Source organism: Ascaphus truei, chromosome 5, assembly GCF_040206685.1.
Source record: "Ascaphus truei isolate aAscTru1 chromosome 5, aAscTru1.hap1, whole genome shotgun sequence".
Lineage (NCBI taxonomy): Eukaryota > Metazoa > Chordata > Amphibia > Anura > Ascaphidae > Ascaphus > Ascaphus truei.
In genome coordinates, this window is record NC_134487.1 from 198,976,753 (window position 1) to 198,991,172 (window position 14,420).

At 40.6% G+C, this 14,420-nt stretch overlaps 2 protein-coding genes across 3 annotated transcripts in view; one reads left to right on the forward strand and one right to left on the reverse strand.

Moving 5' to 3' along the window:
• Positions 1–14,420, forward strand: part of HNRNPAB (heterogeneous nuclear ribonucleoprotein A/B) — a 91,666-nt gene that overhangs the window by 44,092 nt on the left and 33,154 nt on the right. The window lies entirely within an intron of this gene.
• PHYKPL (5-phosphohydroxy-L-lysine phospho-lyase) overlaps positions 1–14,420 on the reverse strand; it is a 132,811-nt gene that overhangs the window by 13,869 nt on the left and 104,522 nt on the right. Inside the window, exon 10 of one of the 2 annotated variants that reach the window (XM_075601603.1) lies at positions 9,216–9,305. The exons of the other annotated variant lie outside the window; for it this stretch is intronic. Coding sequence (XP_075457718.1) covers positions 9,216–9,305 — 90 coding nt within the window. The remainder of the gene's footprint in view (positions 1–9,215; positions 9,306–14,420) is intronic. 2 annotated transcript variants of the gene reach the window in all.

The following is a 14,420-nucleotide window of genomic DNA, read 5'->3' on the forward strand; positions in this document are numbered from 1 at the left end:
ATTTCCACAGGCTCAGTAAAAAAAAGTGATTAGTAATCGTCAGCAAGGATTTATGAAGGATAGGTCGTACCAAACTAACCTCATTAGTTTCTTTCAGGCAGTAAGTAGGAATTTAGACTAGGGTAATGCTGTTGATTTTACTAAGGCTTTTGATATGGTGTCACACAATACAGATACAGCCACGAGTTTTAGAACTCTTGCCTTGGAAATGCTGGGGCAGTCTCACAGTAAATGCCGCAACATTGCCTCAACATTTCTGTGAGATTCTTAATGGCCCATAGGATTAACACAGCAGGGGTCCCTGTGGTCCCATTCAGTTTGAATGGGACTGCAGGGACCCCCCGCTGTGTTAATCCTATGGGCCATTAAGAATCTCACAGAAATGTTGAGGCAATGTTGAGGCATTTACTGTGAGACTGCCCCACAATCTCTCAGAATTTCCCAGGTACAAGTGTTCTAATACTCGTGGCTGCATCTGTAGGGTCAAAATAAAGGAAATTGAAACAGAGTTGCCGTAAATGGAATATTTTCAGGTTGGGTTAAAGTTGTAGGTAGAGTACTTCAGGGATCGGTACTGGGACCCCTGCCTTTTAACTTGTTTATTAATGACTTGGAGGTTGGCATAGAGAGCAAAGTCTCCATCTTTGTGGATTACACTATATTATGTACGGTAGTAAAATCAGAAGGACTTGGATAAACTGGAAACTTGGGCAGGTAAATGGCAGATGAGGTTTAATATAGATAAATGTAAGGTTATGCATTTGGGAAGAAAGAATAAACAGTCTATTTACAAATTAAATGGGGAAAAATTAGGTCAATCCTTGATGGAGAACGATATAGCAATAGTGCCCAATGTCAGGAAGTAGCTGAAAAGGAAAATAAAAGCCTATCTTGCACTAAACAGAGTATGGATGAAGGGAAGAAAGCATGCCACTGCATAAAGCATTAGTAAGACCACACCTTCAATATGGAGTACAGTTTTGGGCACCACTCCATAAAAAAAGTCTTATTTCAACCTCATCTACTATATGTGGCATACAAACTGTATTTGCTGGGTGTGTGTTGTGGAAAAAAATCTCTGGCATTTTTTTAATTTACATTTTCCATCTATTTACTATTTCATTTTGTGTACAGTATTTGAATATTTTAAAATTGCCTGAATATTTGCTAATTTTCAAAAGTAAAAAAAAAAAAATCATTAGCACTAGTTATTTTTAAACTCTAGTGATTCTGCGAATATTCAAAACATTTTAATAACACAAAAAGAATAAAAAATATTTAGAGAGAGATGTGCTGCCTACATAGTCCTAAAGAAAATGACGACAAGGAAATGTGTTTCCTGGCGCATCTTCCCCTGGCAGCACATAGACTAAAGTATTTAACAAACTAACATAATTCACAAAAAGCGACAACATTACAGCAGCCTGTAATATTCTCCTCCCAAATGCAGCTTCAAGTCTACTCCCCTCTATGGGTCATATTCACTAAAGGAAACTTGTGCAGGTTTCTGCTAATAATAATAATACAGTATTATCATTCCTTCTAATTGGGAGTTAGGCCATGCTATGGCGTAGCACCCTTCAGTGAATATGGGCCTTTAATTATTCACAAAAATACTTGAAGTAGCCTGTGTGGTTGCATTGCAGATGTCCCCAATTAATAATCTGCTATCAAAGTTGCCACTGAGCTAGTAGAATAGGCTTTCACTGTCAAAATAGAGAGTCCTTCACATAGCATCACCCATTTCACGGAAACCGTTCATGCTCATCTATTTACCACGGCGTTAAACATTCCTAAATTAGACTTTCCTATTGAAAAATCATTGTAGAGCGCTCAAAGCAGCCAAGTACTGAGACCGAGACAAGATAGGGGGGAACAATCTCTTGGTTTAGGTGTAAAGTTTTGGAAGAAAAGAGGGCGGAATAAATAAGGTCCCTTTCAAGACAAAGAATGAATCTCATTACTTCTCCTTTTATTAGTGATAGTTACCAAAAAAGACTGAAAAGGTGCAGGCACCAGGGCCTCCAATACTAGAGAAAGATCCTAAGGTTGAACCATATTATATAATGGTGGTTTTATCTATTATCATTTTGATCATCTCTTGATGAGTTGTTAAAGAATCTCTCTAATGTATGATATCTGCCTCTAGATGAAACTTTTCCAGACACTGAAAAAATCCCAAACTACTGGAATAGGTACATGCTCTAAATCCACTTAATAAGGGAACACAAAATTGAGAAAAACATTTTGATCCTTTAGTACATTGCAAAAAATATAGACTAGATCGCGACTGCTTTCTGTATGATAGACAAAGGCAATGCAACTAATGTGATCTACTTCGATTTTGCAAAGGCTTTTTCTACAATTCCAAACAAGAGGTTAGTGCACCAAATAAGGACATTGTCTAGGTGCAAATGTTTGCACCAGGATTGAAAACTGCTTGAAGGGTAGGCTGCAGAGTACTAATAAATTAAGCTTTTTCAGATTGGGCTAAAGTTGTTCAAGGTTTAGTACTGGGGCCACTGTTTTTAGACTTATTTATTAATTACCTTGAGATAAGCATTGAGAGCAAACGCTCCATCTTTGCTTATAAAACAAGTATGTAAGGTAGGACATCATGGCAGGATGTAATTTTGCAGCAGAAGGACTTGGATAAATTAGAAGCATTGGTAGGTAAATAGTCTAGGTCTAATACAGATAAATATAGAGAGGTTATGCAATTGGGAAGTTGTACTACCTAAAAACTAAATTGGATAGAATTAGGTCAATCCTTGATGGTGAAGTGCTTGCAGTCAGCAGGTTTAGCAAAATTTATCATGTATAAAACAGAGTATAGATGGAAGGGAAGACAGAATGATGTTGCACTTTATAAACCCTTAGTAAGATCAGACCGTTAATAAGGAGTACAGTTTTCGGCACCACTCAATAAAAACTACATTATGCAGAGAAAAGCCACCAAAAATAATAAAAGAGATGAAAGGTCAGACTTATGAGGAAAGGCCATCTATATTAGCATTGTTTAGATTAGAAATGTGGCGTCTAATATGGTATATGATTTCTATTAACAAATATACTCAAGGTGAATACTAGGAATTTACAAGAGATTATTTCATACCATGGACATAAAAGTAACACAGGGTCAATCCTTTGAAGAGAGAAAAAAAAAGAAGAAGGAAGGACTGAAGGAAGGGCATTTTAACAGCTGTGTAGAGATCTATACACAAAAGGCAATCAAAATATGAAATATAGTATCCATGGAGACTACAGATAGATAAAACACAACAGATATATTTAAAGAAAAGGTTAGACATCAGTGGTATGTATGTATATATATATATATATATGTATATATATATATATATATATATATATATATATATATATATATATATATATATATATATATATATATATATATACATCGGAGGTATGCGGCGGCCATTGGGGCGTTGTGGAGGCCTGCAGGAGACATCGGAGGTATGCGGGGGCCTTTGGGGTATGCGGCGGCCATTGGGGGTATGCGGGGGCCTGTGGGGGACATTGGGGGTAAGCGGTGGCCATTGAGTGTATGCGGAGGCATCCAGAGAGTGTGTGTGTGAGAGTGTATGTGTGTGTGTGAGAGAGAGTGAGTGAGTGTGTGTGTGTGTGTGAGAGGGTGGGATGACTGACTGGGTCACTCTATCTCTCTGTTACTCTCTATCACTCTCTGTCTCTCACCCTTTCTGTGTGTGTGTCGCTCTCTCCCTCCCTGTGTGTCGCTCTCTCTCTCTGTGTCGCTCTCTCTCTCTGTGTCGCTCTCTCTGTGTGTCGCTCTCTGTCTCTCTCTGTGAGTCGTTCTCTGTCTCTCTCTCTTTGTCGCTCTCTCTGTCTCTCTCTCTCTCTCTCTCTCTCTCTCACCCACACTGTCTGTCTCTCTCTCACACTCTGGACCTGGATATCTTATTTACCCTATCTAGGTGGCGAGTAGATTTTTGGGTGATTTGTTGACCACTGTGCGTGTGTATGTATATATATATATATATATATATATATATATATATATATATATATATATATATAATACACAGACACGCCACTGATGTATAACCTTTTTTTATATATAACTATATACACAGTCATGTGAAAAAGAAAGTACACCCTCTTTGATTTCCATGGTTTTACATATCACATAACAATAATCTGTTCCTTATCAGGTCTTAAAATTAGGTAAATACAACCTCAGATGAACAACAACACATGACATATTACACCGTGTCATGATTTATTTAACAAAAATAAAGCCAAAATGGAGAAACCATGTGTGAAAAACTAAGTACACCTCATGATTCAATAGCTTATAGAACCACCTTTAGCAGCAATAACTTGAAGTAATCGTTTTCTGTATGACTTTATCAGTCTCTCACATCGTTGTGGAGGAATTTTGGCCCAATGTTCTTTACAACGTTGCTTCGGTTAATTGATGTTTGCGGGCATTTGTTTATGCACAGCTCTCTTAAGGTCCCGCCACAGCATTTCAATCGGGTTGAGGTCTGGACTTTGACTGGGCCATTGCAACACCTTGATTCTTTTCTTTTTCAGCCATTCTGTTGTAGATTTGCTGGTGTGCTTGGGATCATTGTCCTGTTGCATTACCCAATTTCGGCCAAGCTTTAGCTGTCGGACAGATGGCCTCACATTTGACTCTAGAATACTTTGGTATACAGAGGAGTACATGGTCCACTCAATGACTGCAAGGTTCCCAGGTCCTGTGGCTGCAAAACAAGTCCAAATCATCACCCCTCCACCACCGGGCTTGACAGTTGGTATGAGATGTTTGTGCTGATATGCTGTGTTTGGTTTTCGCCAAACGTGGCGCTGTACATTATGGCCAAACATCTCAACTTTGGTCTCGTTTGTCCAAAGGACATCGTTCCAGAAGTCTTGTGGTTTGTTCAGATACAACTTTGCAAACCTAAGCTGTGCTGCCATGTTCTTTTTTAGAGAGAAGAGGCTTTCTCCTTGCAACCCTTCCAAACAAACCATACTTGTTCATTCTTTTTCTAATTGTACTGTCATGAACTTTAACATTTAAAATGCTAACTGAGGCCTGTAGAGTCTAAGATGTCACTCTTGGGTTTTTTGCAATTTCTCTCAGCATTGCACGGTCTGACCTTGGGGTGAATTTGCTGGGACGTCCACTCCCGGGAAGATTGGCAACTGTCAAATGTTTTCCACTTTTGAATAATCTTTCTCACTGTAGAATGATGGACTTTAAATTGTTTGGAAATGGTCTTATAACCCTTCCCAGATTGATGGGCAGCAACAATTGCTTCTCTAAGATCATTGCTGATGTCTTTCCTCCTTGGCATTGTGTTAACACACACCTGAATGCTCCAGACCAGCAAACTGCTAAAACTTTGGCTTTTATAGAGGTGGTCACACTTGCTGATGATCAATTAATCAAGGGCATTTGATTAGCAGGACCTGTCTGCTACTTTGCATCTTAATTCCTATGGAAGCAGTAAGGGTGTACTTAGTTTTTCACATATAGCTTCTCCATTTTGGCTTTATTTTTGTTAAATAAATCATGACACGGTGTAATATGTCATGCGTTGTTGTTCATCTGAGGTTGTATTTACCTAAATTTTAGACCTGCTAAGGAACAGATGATTGTTATTATGTCCTGATATGTAAAACCATGGAATTCAAAGAGGGTGTACTTTCTTTTTCACATGACTGTATATATCATTTGCATGTCTTAGACAGGTCTGCAACCCTGCCTTTCACCATCATCACCAAGCATACAATGCTTCCACTGCAGCAAGGGATTCTGGGAAATTACATGGAAATGAGCACACAGTGCCACCTTTTGCTTCAAAATCATATGACATGGTCCCATATAAGCGTATGCTTGCTGCATTGCACAGCTTTTGAGCACAGCTTGGGTTAAGATGCATAGCCAGTAAACCTACCCACAGACAGCCGTTTTGACCTTAAATGGGTCTCATCAGTGTGAGGTTGGTTAAACTGGCTTTGCAAAATGAAGCTTGGTATATGTTTCACCACACTTAGTTAAGTTATGGTGGGTACAAAAAGTGACAAAAACCCTTCACAGTAAAGCATATAGCAAATGGAAATATTACTGTGTGCTCATTTGCTGGGTGATAATGAATGTATGCTGGGTGATAATGGTGAAAGACAGGGTTGCAGACCTGTCTAAGACATGCAAATGGCACACAGTAATATTTCCATTTGCTATATGCTTTACTGTGGATGTTTTTTGTCCCTTTTTTTAGGGGGGGGAGGGGGTGGTCAGCTCCACAGATAGAGAGCCAAAAGTGAAAAGTATTTGAGACGTGAAAGTGCTGTATAGACTAAGGCTGCACTTATAGTGCGCGAAACGGCGTCGGATGACGTCACTGTCGCCACCCGCGAAAGTTGTATTTCGCTTTGTAGCGACGTCGCAAGCGACCTGCCCATTGATTGGTTCAGAGGCTGTCACAGCCTCTGGAAAATCAAATTTGACCGGCTTCAAAATTTCGCGCCGCCACGTTGCTCCCGTTACGATTACTATAAGCGCACGCGACGGCGGCAGTACATTTGTTTTGCCATGACGTCACCGGCACTATAAGCGCAGCCTAATGGATCAGAAGAGAGACAACCTTCAGCAGAGCGGGAGATTAGAGCTGAGATGTAACATGGGATAGAAGAATGTAGAGCCTTGAAGGAGAGAAGTAGAATTTTGTAGTTAATACAGAAAATGATGGAGAGCCATTGAAGGGATTTTAGGAGGCGAGGGACAGAGAGAGACCTAGAAGAGACTGTCAGAGCAGCCTTTTGAATAGATTGTGGATTGCTGAGTTGGGAGACAGGAAGGCCAGAGAGGAGAAGGTTGCAATAGTCAAGTTGGGATACAATGAGGGTATGCATAAGACTTTTAGTTGTGAAACAACAGGAGAAGGGATGGATTTTGGTAATGTTGCAGAGGAAAAGTAGCAAGATTTAGCAATAGCATGAATGTGAGCGGAGAGAGACAGGGAAGAGCCATATATTACACCTAGGCAGTGTGCTTGGGAGACTGGGTGAATGGTAGTGATATTAATTACGAAAGAAAATGGAATGGAAGAATTGGGCCTGGTTTTGGTGGGATTATGATTAGCTACGTTTTAGACATTAGTTAAATTTCAGGTGCTGTAAGGCCATGCAGTTAAAATGGTCTTCATTTTCTTTCTAAAGGACTTCGACATGCAATTGTCACCAAACCATTCTGATATATGCAGGAAGTTTAGATTAGCCCCTGTGGCTCAATCACTACCCTAAGAATATGCACTCTATATAACAGGTGTAGCAAGTTTCACAAAACATAGGGCCTAGTATAGAAAGCAAGGATGTGAAAAAATTAAAAGCATGATGTCATCGAGGACATGAACGAACATAATTGCGCATACAAATTCTTTGTTCAAGAAGTGCGCATTGGAATCTACTGGTAAAAAGCAAATTGAAAGATGGGAAGGTAAAGCAAAATGCAGACAAAGTGAAAAACAGATAAAATGCCATCAATTGCCTATGGTGCAAAAGCAAATAGAAGGTAACCGTACAAAAAGGGAATTACAGGAGGATGTGGGGGATGGACCTACATGCCAAAATAGGGAATCTCTTTCATAATTATTAAAAGGGGATGCAATGCATTGATCTTTGCAGATATAAGTGTAACCCCCCTCTTAAAGGGTTACTAAAGGGATGAAGTGTATCTGGCCCCACCCTATGTTTTGGCCTGGGGTCATGACGTCACAGAGAGTATATTATAGAAGGGGAATGTTCGGTTCCCGGGAGGACACGAGGAGGGGAGCCTTGGGGAGAAGAGATAAAGATGTTCCTAAAGGAATAGCCCAGACCAGGCCCCGTTTATTTTGTTGTGTTGAAGATAGAGACAGTGCCCCTAAGGTATGATCCCAGATGAAAGCATATGAAGTTCTATAGATCTTAAAGAGAGGAGAAAGGCATGCCACAGAGGGCCCCAGGAAAGAGGACTCCCCCGGTGTCAGCGGTTCGGCTCTAACCGCAGGTCCGCATTCATATTCCATATCAGTCGGTATGTAAGTGGCAGTTCCAAAACAGCCTAACGGTCTTGTGACCAATCGCAAAGGACCCACCTTGTTTTCCCGTAGGTAACAGGGGTAATACAGAAGAGGTTCCTGAAGTAATAGGGGAGGCTGGGTCCGACACAAGATAGGAACTAAGTAAATACACCTCCATTATTGTGTTAAGTGTGGACACTAATGGAAACAACAGAAATATTGTATGCTAAAAAGAAGTACAACGTCTATAGTTTGAAATTAAATGGTCCCTGTACCCGGGAACTAGAATAAAAGCCTGTTGTATTACAAAAGTTCCTGGTGCCCATTATTATACATCCCTGCTACCTCATCGCCCAGTCCCATGAAGCAATTACCCTGAGTCAAGGTAATCCATGCTGAGTGGCAAAACATTGCACAACAATGTAAACTCCCTACGAGGCGGGCAGGGAGGGTTACATAAGTACAGAGAGACAAAGAAGCCACAGTATGGTATTGGGGAGTATGGAGTCACAACCATGACATAGGCTACAGTGGTGAGTAGAAGGAGAAAAAGCTCTGAAGAGGAGAGATGGAGAGATTGAGGCTCGGCTAAAACAGGAGGAGCATGATATGCAACATTTGCATGGACAATGTACTTCACTCTAAAATGGTGAAGCCACAGTATTATTGTTCATTTGCAATCAGGGCACAATGTGTTTATAACTGTTGCTCCAAATAGAAGTCAACAGATTAGCAGAAAACATAAAGCAGGATTAATGGCTAGTGGCAATTTTAGCAGAGATTGATATGATCACACATGTTGACACATTGCAGAAAAAGTTTGTGCTACTGCTAAGAAACTAGCAAGGACTAGGATAAAAACTCATTGTTGAGGAGGCTAAAGCCTGTGTTTGTCCTGTGGGGAGCAGCAATTCCAACTCTTGGGTGTACGGCACTCTGCTTTCCTTAGTATTTACCTTCATTCATTAAGTTGATCATGGGTACGATAAAAGGTCAAAGCTATCAAATCCAATAAACTAATAAAACAAACACACCATAAATGTAGGTTGTGGGTTGCTCAAATGCCTACATTGTTACTAAAACAAAGCTTGAACGTTATTTATTATGAATAGGTCTTAAATTGGGAACATTATTGTTGCTATAGGAAAATGCAAATACCGCTTTATGACGTATTGAGCTTCTTCAGTGGCGGGGGTCATGTTTTCCGGGTCGCTTATTAATTCTACTCCAATAAACAGTCCTATACCCCTATAAGAAAACAAATGTATATTACTCAAACCAGAAGTTAGAGAAAATAATACTACAATTAGAAGTTAGAGAAATATCATTTGTATGTTTATTTAGCAACAAATATGCATGTTTCGTGCAGGTGAAATTTTCTAAACAAAAAAATTATATAAGGGTCAACGTTGAAACCTCACATGCCCAAAATGACCATGTGTGCCTTTGTGACTATAGTGTAAAGCTAAAATATCATATTTAAACTTACAGAATGTCAAATATTAAGATCATCCTACTTACCTGTAGAAAAAATCATAATACAAAATATAAAACACTAGTTCGTACACAGGTTGATCTCTTAAGGGATGTTTGCAAATATATATAACAACAAAAGGAACGGAAGCCAAGAGAGCACTCTAGCATATAAAAAATGTAATCATTTTATTCAATAGTATCTAAGACACACAAATATTAAAACAGTCTGAGGTAATCCCCTAATATAGTAACATGCCTGCAACACAATTTAATACGCAACAGAACCAGTGTTACAATGTTATCTGAACACATAATTAATCACTGAACTCAAGCGTGAATGTCCTAAAGCAGGGGTGTGTAAACTTCTTGAGCTGCGCCCCCCTGCCCGGGAGCCGCAGCGTTTGCGCCCAAAGACTCGGCGTCAAATTACGACGCGGGTCATGTGACATCACGTCACCCCACCGTGTCAATTGACACGTGCTGCCATGGCGACGTGTGACGTCACATGACCCCGCGGCGTCATTTGACGCTGCATTGCCATGACATCGCGTCGCCGTAGACCCGGCAGAGAAAAGGTATGTGAGTTACAGAGGCCTCACGCCTTCCACAGCATTTAAATTAAATGCCATGGGGAACAGCGCGGGGCCTCTCTAACCGCTGCACCCCCCTGGCCCCTAGAAATTCTCGCGCCCCCCAGTTTGCACACCGCTGGCCTAAAGTATCAGAATGGTTCCAGGTGAAAACAAGTTATTCACCCTTCCCCTTATAAACCGGTGTGTGTGCTATACGCAATAGGTGAACAAGACATCCCAACAGTCACGCAATTCACTTCTTACCCCAAAAGTACAAATAGACAGACAGAACCCCTAATGATAGCACTCTGTTTCAGTGTGATATGGTGATTAATTAAAATAACTTTATTGATTGACAGTAACGTTAAAATATTGGGGTTTAAAACAAGGATTAAATATAACCAAGTATTACTTAATCTATTGGATATGTGTGTCCAAGAGATTGTACAATGGTATTATAATGTCCAGTGTTAGGATGGTTCACTGGCCCTAGTGTTCCTCATATGGAGTGAATGGGCTAGAGGTCTCTGTAGTTATGCCGGCAGTTGGAACCACAGATGAAGTGCCCCAGTGTTGGAGGAGTCAAATAGGACCCCAGGAGAGGGGCCGTTCACCCAATTAAGACCAAAATCCAGGTTCCTACCGTTTGGGGACAGGTTTGCTAATATAGACGTTTTCTGTGATCTCGTCACGAGAGATCTCGAGAATCTATCTAAGCTCAGGATGACTGATAACCTGAGCAAGCCAGAAAAAACAGCTCTAAAAGAATTAACATCAAACACGTCTATAACTATAAAACCAGCAGACAAAGGCGGGAACCTGGTTATACTCAATACCTCAGACTACAAGGCTGAGAATTTGAGGCTCTTGTCAGACAAAACCTGTTATGAAGTCCTGTTAAGGGACCCCACTACAGACTACCTGACAGAACTCCGCACCATTCTGGATAAAGGACTCCAAAATAAAGTCATAACACAAAGAGAGTATGATTACATATTCAATAAAAACCCAAGAATTGCCACGTTCTACAGTGTCCCAAAGATACATAAACGTAAAATACCTCCACCGGGCCGCCCCATTGTATCAGGGGTGGGAAATGTCAGTGAGAATGCCAGTAGCTACATAGATCAGGTTCTAAGACCCTTTGTGGCATCATTACCGTCTTACCTGAAGGACACGAAAGATGTCCTTCAGAGACTTGAAGGCATAGTGATTACACCAGACACCATCTTAGTAAGCCTGGATGTAGAAAGCCTTTATACTAGCATTCTCCATCAAGTAGGCCTTGAAGCTACAAACTACTATCTACAAACAAGAGGTAGGCATTTCTCCACCCACTCTGATTTTATGATAGAATTACTAAGGTTTGTCCTAACACGAAACTATTTTCTATTCAACACCAAAATCTATCATCAAACACAGGGAACCGCCATGGGCACGAAATGTGCACCATCCTATGCGAATCTTTACTTAGGTTGGTGGGAGGCCAAATACGTTTTCAGTGAAGAAATGGAACATTACACGTCACACGTCGTACTTTGGACGCGCTTCATAGATGACGTGTTTATGTTATGGCAGGGCACACCAACGCTGCTAAAGGAATTTATTGGCATTCTGAACAAGAATACACTCAACCTACACCTTACTCTAGAGTATGACTATAAATCCATTTGCTTCCTGGATTTACAACTAAAAAGAGGGAAAGAGAGCACGATAGAAACAACTGTCTATCGTAAACCAACCTCTACAAATAACCTTCTAGAGGCCTCAAGCCATCACCCTAACACTTTAATTAGGGGCATACCAGTAGGCCAATTCCTACGACTCAGGAGGAACTGCAGCACGATTGCAGAATTTGAAACGCAGGCAAGGACAATGAGCCAACGTTTCAAAACAAGAGGTTATAGCAACAAGAGTATAAAAACAGCATATAAAAGAGCTAAATACTCTCCACGCTCAAATTTGCTGACTGATAAAATACCAACCAATGAACCCAAAGTGATACGGTTTGTAGGCACTTACAATAAACAATGGCATCTAGCCAGAGAAGTCTTTCGGAAACATTGGCACATTTTGGAGGCAGATGAGGACATTAAGGAAGTCATCCCTGCTCATCCATCAATGGTGAGCAGAAGAGCAAAAAACCTTAAAGACATCTTAGTCCACAGCCACTATACGGAAACTCCAAGCAAATCATGGCTACCACCGAAACCGTACGGAAGCTACTCATGCCATCACTGCAAAGCGTGCCCTAACATTACAACTACCAAAACATTCCAAAATTGGAACAACTCACAAACATTTCAGATCAGGAAATTCATTACTTGCCAGAGTTTTGGCGTGATATATCAAGGCCTCTGCAAATGTGGGAAGATCTACATAGGCAAAACAAAACGCCAATTTAAACAGCGGGTATTGGAGCATCTAGGCACAATACGTAATAATGTGGACACCCCACTGGCGAGGCACCTAAACTCTTGTCAACAAGGAAACATCAAGTCTATACTCTTCACAGGTATAGACCAATTCTCCTTAGGTCAGAGGAAAGGGGATATAGATACTGTGCTCCTACAGAAGGAAGCACGGTGGATCTATAATCTCAGAGCACTAGCACCAAAAGGCCTCAATGAAGGATTTGTCTATAGTCCCTTCATTTAAGCTCCCAGGTTCATCTGTCTATAGTAGAATGCAAGTAATTGAAACATGAACCTTAATATAGAATTTTGCATTCTCCCCAAAGTAAAACTGGTCAGAGTTTTACCTGACTCACATTCTGCCATTCAATAAACAGCCAAAATATTTACTAACAAAATAAATTACTAACAATATTATTGATCATTTAAAAAAGCTTAATAAACCAGACAAACATATATACAAGTGAATTCACTCAATAAAGGAAGATACACATGGTGTCACAATAGTGTAATTTATTGGAAGTAAACACAAGAATGACACAAAGTTAACACTTGATAAAGCAATGAGTCAAAAGTAGCATGCAAACGAAATTTCAAAGTCCAACACATAAGGAAACATAGCGCAGGTCTAAACTCTAGTCATCCAACAGCCTCACAGTGAGCATGCGCCAACAGCAAATGGGGTCACTACAGGTTAACCCAAAAGGTATAAATAGCCTTCTCAGACATAGGAAACCCTCTGATTACCTTAGCCTTGACAAAGCACTCGCGAAACGCGCGCGTCGGCAACCACGTGACCACGTGCACGCGGAGGAGTCCTAGTTCACATACACTGACTCAATGTGATATAGGAAGTCAGCGTGGCTCAACCCGTGCGCATTACAGGACTGCTATTAGACCCAATGGACTCAGCAGTCACATACTTTCAACGGCACAATAATATCTGGCAATGTACTACAATATCCATCTAGGTAGCCTGAATGCTATTTCCCTCTCACAGCATTGAGCTCGCAGGGCATTATATACAAGCAAACGGCACCTGTACCAGCTATTAACCTCTGGAGTGCCAGACAATAACCACAAATGAGGATTACTGCACCAATTAGGGAAAGGTCTTTAAATTTTGACCGGTATACACACCCTACAAGGCACAGTACTCAGCTGCAAACTCTGTATTTGCATATACAGTAGTTGCAGCAGTGCCACTATACTTACCAGTATTGTATCATCCATACTAGCATTCACTACAGCCCGGTCAACAAACACCTGGGATGTACATGTACTAAGTACTACATACCTACACCTATATACCACCATCTATATAGGGTGGCGTCAGTAATACAACAGTAGGTGCACTCAGACCTAGATTTGACTCTATCTAATCTATAATGTACTACTAGCTGCATCACTTATACAGCGTAGTACAGGTCATATAAAAGAGCACCAGCTAGTATATCACACTGGGGCACTTCATCTGTGGTTCCAACTGCCGGCATAACTACAGAGACCTCTAGCCCATTCACTCCATATGAGGAACACTAGGGCCAGTGAACCATCCTAACACTGGACATTATAATACCATTGTACAATCTCTTGGACACACATATCCAATAGATTAAGTAATACTTGGTTATATTTAATCCTTGTTTTAAACCCCAATATTTTAACGTTACTGTCAATCAATAAAGTTATTTTAATTAATCACCATATCACACTGAAACAGAGTGCTATCATTAGGGGTTCTGTCTGTCTATTTGTGCATTAAGTTATATACCCCTTGCAGCACCGTTTCCCTTGCTCTACAGTCAAGCTGCAGCGGGGGCTAAACCTAAGTATATATACCCCAAAAGTACAACAGAACAAACAGAGAGATGCTGCAGTCCGGTTTATTGGGACATTCA